Here is a 10,000-nt window from a genome sequence, read left to right as displayed (position 1 = left end):
TTTCACTCCTGGTGGCGGGACCCACTGGCTGATTGTAGAATATAGTTTGTTTTATTTAGTCATGAAGAATAGAGTTTGTTTTTATTTAGTCATGAAGAATGGAGTTTGGTTTTATTTAGTCATGAAGTAAAGAGTTTGTTTTGATTTAGTCATGAAGAATGGAGTTTGTTTCGATTGTGTCATGAAGCTGCCGTTGCACTCTTGGTGTCCTCCTCTGCTATATCTGTCTAAGCCACCAGGGCATCATGAGTTGAAGTGCTCACTAACACACAATTGAACAAAATCTGAGAGGAATAAAGTTTTATGTGCATAGAAGACGTCATCTTAGATCTTTAACTTCAGTTCATGATGCATGGGAGCGTTTATAATTTAGTTGAGTGGAGTTCTGAAACCGCAACTCTGCACATTTCCTCATTAAATCACCTAATTTGTGCATGACACATTTGGTGTTAAATTGCATCTTATTTCCGCCTATCTCACCCCCTTCCACTGCTTCATGTCCAACTTCTTTGGTATCAGGTGTTTGATGGACTGATGGTCGCGGTGAAGTAAGCTTGGTGTTAGACATTCCTTAACATTCATGACATAGCTGGATCTATGACTGTTTTCTCATTTAAGGTTAAATTAACTACTTACACATTATGAGGCTGTAGTAATGATGTGTGTGTGTTTGTTTAGAGGCTATAGTGATGTAGTGTGTGTGTTTGTATAGAGGCTGTAGTGATGTAGTGTGTGTGTGTTTGTATAGAGGCTGTAGTGATGTAGTGTGTGTGTTTGTATAGATGTTGTAGTGATGTAGTGTGTGTGCGTTTATAGATGCTGTAGTGTGTGTGTTTGTAGTGATGTAGTGTGTGTGTGTGTGTTTGTTTAGAGGCTGTAGTGATGTAGTGTGTGTGTGTGTTTGTATAGATGTGTGGTGATGTAGTGTGTGTGTTTGTATAGAGGCTGTAGTGATGTAGTGTGTGTGTGTTTGTATAGAGGCTGTAGTGATGTAGTGTGTGTGCGTTTATAGATGCTGTAGTGTGTGTGTTTGTAGTGATGTAGTGTGTGTGTGTGTGTTTGTTTAGAGGCTGTAGTGATGTAGTGTGTGTGTGTGTGTTTGTATAGATGTGTGGTGATGTAGTGTGTGTGTTTGTATAGAGGCTGTAGTGATGTAGTGTGTGTGTTTGTATAGATGTTGTAGTGTGTGTGTTTGTAGTGATGTAGTGTGTGTGTGTGTTTGTGTAGATGCTGTAGTGATGTAGTGTTTGTGTGTGTGTTTGTATAGATGCTGTAGTGTGTGTGTTCGTAGTGATGTAGTGTGTGTGTTTGTATAGAGGCTGTAGTGATGTAGTGTGTGTGTTTGTATAGAGGCTGTAGTGATGTAGTGATGTAGTGTGTGTGTTTGTAGTGATGTAGTGTGTGTGTGTTTGTATAGAGGCTGCAGTGATGTAGTGTGTGTGTTTGTATAGAGGCTGTAGTGATGTAGTGTGTGTGTGTTTGTATAGAGGCTGTAGTGATGTAGTGTGTGTGTGTGTGTTTGTATAGATGCTGTAGTGTGTGTGTTTGTATAGAGGCTGTAGTGATGTAGTGTGTGTGTGTTGCAGGTGGGATGCCCAGAGGCTGGGTAGAGACTTTGCTCGCATGGGAAACTGCTCCGTGTCTGACATGATCTGCTTGAGAAGTCTCAGCTCTCATGATGTGCTCCGAGCTCAGATAAAATCTGGTGGGTACACACACACACCCACACGCACACACACACACACACACACACACACACACACACACACACACACACACACACACAGATACACAAACAGGCCCCTACCCCACCTGTCAAACTAAGGTTTGAAATGATTAGGTTGATGTTAAGATTCGCCTGCTCTGTGTTGAAGGAAAGGGCATAGGCGTCATTTACACGCTCTATGGGATCATTTTAGTCACAACTTTTTTTTTTACAAATACTCCACAATTTGCAAATAAACAAATTGTGATTTATAAATGATCAATGATTTACTAACACAAAACACACCCACCATACAACACATCGAAACGCTGAAAAAAAAAAAACTTTTTTTTCTTTATTGTTTTTTGTATCTGGATGCACAAAAACAATTCAGTTGGTAAATATTTTGTATTTGGGTTACGCTCGCTGTAATAACAGCAGTGGCAGACAATGCGATAGGCTGGTAGTCCGGTGTCCGTTAGGATCGTGTAAAGTCCCTTTCCATGTCCCCAGCACTTTACAAACCAAATAACTAAGTGGGTAAGAAAATTACATGGGACAGGGGCCCACTCAGGGTTAGCTGCAGGGGGGCCTTGCGTGACTGTACGCCACTGCACACACACACACACAATCATCATCATCATCATCAACAGGCAATTCAACACTACTGAGTCTGAAGATAAGTAGAGATGCGCTGACCTCAACGGTGCGACAACAGCAAATGGATGCTGAAGACAGCTGATAAGTCATCAGACAATAATCATCTGCACGAGCAGCGAATGAAGACCTTAAAACCAAACTTAAATTGATTTTAAACAATACTAACCAGCTCATAATGCCTATCTTGACAGGATCAAAGATAGTAAACCCTTTGTGTTTCATAATTCCTCTCTTAGCAGGATCAAAGATAGTAAACCCTTTTCTGTTTGATAATTTCTCTTTTTACAGGATCAAAGATATAATAAAAACTCTTTCTGTTTCATAATTCCTCTCTTTGCAGGATCAAAGCTAGTATACCCTTCTGCTTTATAATTCCTCTCTTTGCAGGATCAAAGATAGTAAACCCCTTCCGGTTTCTGGAGGTGTTTGAGACCTGGGGGCCGTATATTGATGAGGTGTTGATAGAGGACCAGCCAATAGCAGCCTTCCAGAAGGGCTACTGGCAGAGGAACAAACCTGTCATCATCGGTCAGTGTCATCACCATAGACATATATACCTATCTATATATCTATATATGTCTATAGTCATCACTCCTCCCATCTGCTAATCATGAACAGTGTGAAAACCCTGTAACATTTACATTTTACATTTAGTAATTCAGCAGACGCTTTTGTCGAAAGCGACATACAGTCAAGCTAAGAGCAATAAAAACCTGGTGTAACAATAAATACTACTTTACATAAGAAATCGAAAAATTACATAGAAAATAAAAAGAAGTGCAGGAATGTAACTGCTGTAAGTGCAAGTTAAGCACTAGTCAAGGTGCCAGTTAGGAAGGGAGGTGCTCTCTGAAGAGGGGTCTTCAAAAGCTTCTTGAAGGTAGAGAGGGACGCCCATCTTTCCATGGCAGCGGTTAGCAGACAGGCCTGAAGTGTTCATCTTGGGCAAATCTGTTTGTATATTCTTGGTGTCTTGTGGCTTCTGTGTGTGAAATTACTTAAACACATGTCTCTGCCTTCAATTTCACACCAAACCATCCATGAATCCACCTCATTCATAGTTAAACAGTGACAATAAAGCAAGAATGGTAACTGAATTTACTTCACAGGTCGAGCACAAATATGAACAGCTGCTTTCATTTAACTTTATGAATGAGAGCATTTAGAATAAAACAAAGCTAAAAGTTCCTTGTTTATTTCCCTCATGTCTACATGTTCAATGATAAAAAAAGGGGTGTTTTCTGTGTAAGTGAGTAAATCACTAAGTGGGTAAGTACATTACTATTACTGTAATAAGTAGCCATGCCAGCTGTTTAGGCTGCTAATAAGCTGTGCTATTGGTAGAATGGTCAGGGGCAGCCATAGCTATGCTTGACTTCAACACCAACAGATATTTGTCTAAGTCTATTGGCTAAGTGTTCTCAGTGGAGAAGGACGATACATTCTGAATTTAGTTTCTGAAACTGACGTTGAGAACGGTTGCAGGGAATAAAAACAGCTTGCTGGCTGCATCTTACGAACACTTACACTGAGAACAGTTAGACGAATATACAAAAAAAGAATGGGCAGGGGCAGCCATAACTTTGCTTGACCTCAACACCACAGATATTTGTATTCGTCTCAGTGTTCTCAGTGTACGTGTTTGTAAGATGCAGCCAGCAAATTGGATCAGGGCCCTTTTCTACAGTCAGTTGCAACTGTAGCGGCGTCTCGGATGAGGCCATTGTAGGTGCGGAGGTGGACGAAACATTCCTAATTTAGTTTCTGAAACTGACGTTGAGAACGGTCGCAGGGAAACCCAGAGTAAAAGTGAGAGTCAGTGAGACTGAGTTGTGTGATTTGATCTGGGTTTCACGAGCCCGGCCGCAACAGGCTGCTGTGAGGAGCTCATTAGCCCACGAGTCACATGACCGGTGGTCACAATGTCGACGACTCTGGCCTGACACAAGAAGCTCTCTCATGAGCTAACCTGGGCTAACAGATCTTACACATGAATGACTGGGAGAGGCATGTCGCTATTGGCTGTTAGCAGTGGCAAACTCCCCCTCAAGTTGCTTTCACCATGAGGGCTGGCTAGTCCCTCTCATTCAGAGATATCAACACGTCTCTCGGGCAGAGCAGAGTTTGCGTATAACGGATAAGCTAGAAATTAGTAAGTAAGTAAGTAAGTAGTGAGTAAGTGAGTGAATAAATTAAGTTTGTTCACAAGTCCATTAGTGTTGAATTGAGTTGAATATTTTACTATTATATATTTTACTACTTTCTGGTGAATATTTCAGCTAGGTTTTTCTAAAACTGTCAGCAAAAATAAAGTAGTTTACACCTACTGTGTAAGGGGCTAAATTGACAAAACTGATCTAAATGATGAATAAAATACATGTGTTTACTATGCTGTCAGTCACTTTGGATGAAAGCATCTCCAGAATTAATCAATGTAATTTACTGTACATGTAGAGAGAGCGTGTCAAGAAAACTAAATTGAGGTTTGTGGAGTTATGAGTGTACGGGTGAGTTTGTGTTCAGCTTGTTGTAAGGATAGGCGCACTCTACTTCCAAAATAAACACTGACGATGGCTTAGGCCGAAACACGTCTGTGGATAAACTGGTCAAAATAAATAAGCAATGAGACAAGCTTGAGAGTGCGTTTTTTTCTACTTTAAGTTCTGTGTTCAGCGTGTCATCCTCCACCCTACCCCTGTGCTGTGCCACAGGTACCACTTCAGAGGAGGGTGTGATCTTTGTGTACGGGGTCTTCAGAAAGCCGGTGTCCGTGATAGAGAGCATGGCCTACGCTACCGCCATCTTTAAACAGCACACATTCACCGTCCTGCACAAGTACCTGCCCATGTACCTCTACACTGACCGCCGCACCATGCTGTCCCAGGTATGTGTGTGTGTGTGTGTGTGTGTGCATGATAAGATTTAGGAGAACTTCGTCTCTCTACTTAGAAAGAGGAGCATGTTTACTGAAGTACACACCATGACTTAGATGCAGTTAGAACAGAAAATGGGCTCTTACAGTTTCTGTTGTGTGTGTGTGTGTGTGTCTTGCAGTCTCTATTCTCTGTGTGTGTGTGTGTGTGTTTCTTGCAGTCCCTGTTATTTGTGTGTGTGTGTGTGTGTCTTGCAGTCTCTGTTCTGTGTGTGTGTGTGTGTGTGTGTGTGTGTGTGTGTGTGTGTGTGTGTGTGTGTGTGTGTGTGTGTGTGTGTGTATGTGTCTTGCAGTCTCTGTTTTGTGTGTGTGTGTGTACATTCAGGACATCCATCCTTGAATTAAGACATCTGTGGTTGTGTGCCCCTCTCAGATCGTGACAGACTTCGTCTTCCTGTGCCCATCGCGCCACTCCGCCCGGTCGGGCGTCTCGCTGGGCGCCTCCATGTGGATGTACGTGTTTGACCAGGCCCTATCAGACCACCGCACGTGGGCGGGGATCACGTTCTGCTACGACCGCGTCTGTCACGGCGCGGAACTTCCCTTCCTGTTCGACTCCGCCCCCGTAGCCAATCTGACGTTCAAGCCGGCCGAGGCGCTGTTGGCCAATCGGATGCTGTGTTACTGGGGAGCCTTCGCCCACTCTGGGGATCCCAACTCACGCACGCACCAGACCTCGTTCTGCAGAGACCAGCGGCTTCCTGTTTGGCCCAGATACACCCTTGACAACGGCTGGCCAATCATGAACCTCACTGTACCGGCCCACGCCCAACACGGCTCCAGAGACCACATCTGTGACTTCTGGGACCAACTGGACATCTACTAAGACATCTACATCAACTGGACATCTACTAAGACATCTACATCAACTGGACATCTACTGAGACATCTACATCTACTGGACATCTACTAAGACATCTACATCTACTGGACATCTACTGAGACATCTACATCTACTGGACATCTACTAAGACATCTACATCTACTGGACATCTACTAAGACATCTACATCTACTGTACATCTACTGAGAGGGACAGAGGGGGCGAGACAGGGAGAGAGAGACAGAAGGAGACATCTACTGAGAGGGACAGAGGGGGCGAGACAGGGAGAGAGAGACAGAAAGAGACATTCCACATGCACATGTCTAGGCCATTGATAGAAAAAATGTATACTTTGGGTTATTTTAGATCTAATAGAATAATTGTCTAATAAATGTCTACTAAGAGGGACAGAGGGGTGAAACAGGGAGAGAGAGACAGAAGGAGCTATCGCTGTTGAAAGACATTCCACGTGCACATGTCTATGCCATTGATAGAAAAAAGAAATACTTTGGGTTATTTTAGATCTAATGCTTTATATTCGTAAGTAATCTATATTTAATAACAACAATGAGAACATAATATATATTAATAATATATTTTATATACGTATTCAGTTAGCTCGAATAACAACCAGGGCACTTTCACTAACAGACATGTTTTACCTATTGTGTTGACATTTTGATAATGCGGGCATTTCAGCACAAAATGTAATAATTATTCATTAAATACACAATTAGCGCAGTCAGTACAAAATATATCCAAAATACAAACACAAATTTCAATTCTCATCGTCCTCAAGGTCTAATTAGATCTAATGCTTGATATCTAAGAGATCTAATGCTTTATATTTGTAAGTAATCTATGTTTAATGACAAACAATGAGAACATAATATATATTAACAATATATATATTATTACTGTATTCAGTTTGCTTAAATAGCAACAACCAGGGCATGTTGGTACTTTCCCTAACAGACATGTTTCACCTATTGTGTTGACATTTTGATAATGCGGGCATTTCAGCACAAAATTAAATCATTATTCATTAAATACACAATTAGCGCAGTCAGTACAAAATATATCAAAAATACAAACACAAACTTCAATTCTCATCGTACTCAAGGTGTCATTTCTGTGTTCGGTATAATCCATATCATTCAAACTATACTCATGTGTGCGCATAGATCTCACAGTCATAAGGGGCTGGTCACACTGCATACACACACAAGCAATATCCAATGAAATCTGTTCTTGAGATTCATTAAATATGTAATTAAATACCCAATTAATGCAGTCTGTACAAAAGATATAAAAAAATAACACAAACTTCAATCCTCATCGTCCTCATGGTGTGATTTCTCTGTTGTGTGTGAGTGTGTGTTTGCAAGTGAGCGAGTGTGTAACACTCGGTCCACAGACAGCAGCTTACACACACACTGCAGTACAGAGTTCAAAAGCTGCAGTTTGCAGGACACACTCTCCAGTCCATCTGACCAGGGTTTGTGGGAGGGGCCACAGCGGAGCATGTCCAATAAGGAGGCCTGGAACTGCAGGAAAAGGCGGGGCTTGTGAGAGTAGAGAGTTCTGGGCACGCTCTGCACAGCCTCTGCCAATAAGCAGCGCACCTGAGGCTCAGCCACCCAATCAGAGGACAGCAGGAAGTGATGGAGCAGCACTTCGAACACGCCTCCCACTGGAACAAAGTGCCCAGAACACAGAAGCTTATGCCATTGGTCAGAAGGAGGAGTCAGAACAGGAAGAGTGCTCTCTGACTCGTCAGTGGAGGGATGCGATTGGACAGGATTAAGAGGTGTCTCCTCTGATTGGTCAGTGTGAGAGTTCCGAGGCTGCTTCAGTGCTGTGAGTGTGTGTTCATCCTCACACACGCTGCGCAGCATTGTGAAGACTCCCTGACACGCGTTCACACACTGATCCAAAGGCCCTGGTCCTGGAGCACACAGCAGGAGTGTGTGTGGGTGTAAGACGTGATCGCCGGGGGGGTGAGGAGTGTGTGGTGGAGTGACCCCCACCTGGGCCCACCTGTGTCCCCCCAACACGACACGGTTGACTGATGTCACCGTAGCAACGCGGCCCACAGGAGCAGCACGTGATTGGCTGAGATGGCAGAGCAGGTCCAGAAGAGGCGGGTCCACGCACTCCGCTACGCACAGCTGCTTCTGACGAGCCCACTGCAGGAGGAGATCTGGACACTTCACCGGAGAGAGAAGCACGCACACTCCGAGTTCTTCAAGACACACACACAGCCGACGCACAGACGCATGGCTGTCATACACGTAGTTCTCAAACACACTCACGTCCTCGTCCTCAGCAAACACATCGCCACCGAATGCCATCACTCTGATTGGCTCCTCACTCTTGCGGTCAAAAAACACTGTCCAATCACAGTCCAGAAGCAACCCCTCCTGCACACATGACCGGCCAATAGGCAGGCCCAACACTGTGGAGTGCAGTAGAGGGAAGTGTGAGTGAATGAATCTGATTGGTTCTGCCATGCCCCGCCCCGCATTCCATTTCTGGTAGAACTGACAGATAATTGGTGTGAGAACGTCGGCCTGACCAATCCCAACTCTTCCTGCCATGTATCCACTAACCAGCCCCGTCAGAGTGTCACCATGGTAACTGGAGGAGTACAGCGAGGAGACGCACGGAGCCACCCGACGCATGACGACATCTTCCAGGCCGTCGTGACAGAGGCGCAGAAGCTGATTGGCCAGTTGTCGGGCGCGAGCGTTTGACATTTCCCTGCATGATTTGCTGTGTGCATGAATCCCTCTGAGTAGAGAGCCTAGCAGAAGCAGAAAGGACTTGGAGCCATCCGCTGTCCATGTGCAGTGGGCCTGAATGCAGTCTACAACCATTCTATAATACATAAAATGATATGGGTTTATGCCACCTTGTTTACATTATTACTTTGTGTGTTAAGATATTTAAGACTTTTTATGTTTAAGTTAACTTGATAGAGAGAGAGAGAGATAGAGAGAGAGAGAGAAAGAGAGAATACATAAAATGATATGGGTTTATGTCACCTTGTTTACATTATTACTTTGTGTGTTAAGATATTTAAGACTTTTTATGTTGAAGTTAACTTGATAGAGAGAGAGAGAGAGGTAATATATACAATGATATTGGTTTATGTCACCTTGTTTACATTATTACTTCATGTGTGTTAAGATATTTAAGACTTTTTATTTTTAAGTTAACTTGAGAGAGAGAGAGAGAGAGAGCAGTACCTGGCAATTGGGTTATCCAAATGCAGTGACTTCAGAATCCTCTGTCCGTGACGGGTGAGCAAAACCTCTCCAGTGTCGCGAGTGAAGAGCACCATGCCACCATTTGGTCCGAAACTGCGCAGCACGACCGCCTCAAGCGCAGAGACCACAGCCAGTGTCGAGCGAACATACCCACTATCATCACCTGCCATATCTTACGCCGTACGTCAGTGTCAACAAACCAGACGGCGTTTTCTGCTAGGTTGTCTAAAAATGCTACGCGTAAAACAGCACGGCAGTTAAAAGGTCATTCTCGCTAGAAAAAGTGTTATCCATAAGAGTTACCAGCTACTTCCTAACCAACAGGTTGGCTGTGAGTTACTCCTCATGTCACGGTGCTTAGTGAACGACGGAGCCGAGCGGAGAAAAGTTCTATCACAAAACAGATTAGTCTTTTAAACTGCAAGCTGCACTGACATATATTTGTTACTTGAGTAACAAGAAGGCTCACATTTCCCTTCTCTTGACAAAGCTTCCCTTCGTATCCTGGACAACAATCTTCTTCTGCTTTGTGGAGGTGCCACAGCCTCTGTTAAACTCCTTGTCGCCCCTTAGTGGACTGGTGCGTGACCTGCGTGAAAGACGCAGAAA

General features: G+C 43.6%; 2 protein-coding genes across 2 annotated transcripts in view; one reads left to right on the top strand and one right to left on the bottom strand.

Moving 5' to 3' along the window:
• The window catches only part of LOC308372429 (crystal protein), a gene marked incomplete at its 3' end in the record, with an annotated part of 9,505 nt that extends 3,382 nt beyond the window's left edge, over positions 1-6,123 (top strand). The window contains exons 5-8 of the mRNA XM_080847582.1: positions 1,587-1,705; positions 2,753-2,893; positions 5,077-5,249; positions 5,671-6,123. Of these exons, the coding sequence (XP_080703708.1) occupies positions 1,587-1,705; positions 2,753-2,893; positions 5,077-5,249; positions 5,671-6,123 (886 nt within the window). The remainder of the gene's footprint in view (positions 1-1,586; positions 1,706-2,752; positions 2,894-5,076; positions 5,250-5,670) is intronic.
• A 1,324-nt stretch (positions 6,124-7,447) lies between these two features.
• bbs10 (Bardet-Biedl syndrome 10) lies at positions 7,448-9,561 on the bottom strand (the record flags this gene model as incomplete). Its single annotated transcript, XM_080847375.1, has 2 exons — positions 7,448-8,999; positions 9,371-9,561. 2 exons carry the CDS (start codon positions 9,559-9,561, stop codon positions 7,448-7,450), a joined length of 1,743 nt encoding a protein of 580 aa, XP_080703501.1.
• Between the last annotated feature and the right edge of the window lie 439 nt (positions 9,562-10,000).

This window comes from Sprattus sprattus (genome assembly GCF_963457725.1).
Source record: "Sprattus sprattus genome assembly, chromosome: 11".
In the NCBI taxonomy this organism is placed as follows: Eukaryota; Metazoa; Chordata; class Actinopteri; order Clupeiformes; family Clupeidae; genus Sprattus; species Sprattus sprattus.
This window is presented reverse-complemented; position numbering and strand designations above follow the sequence as displayed.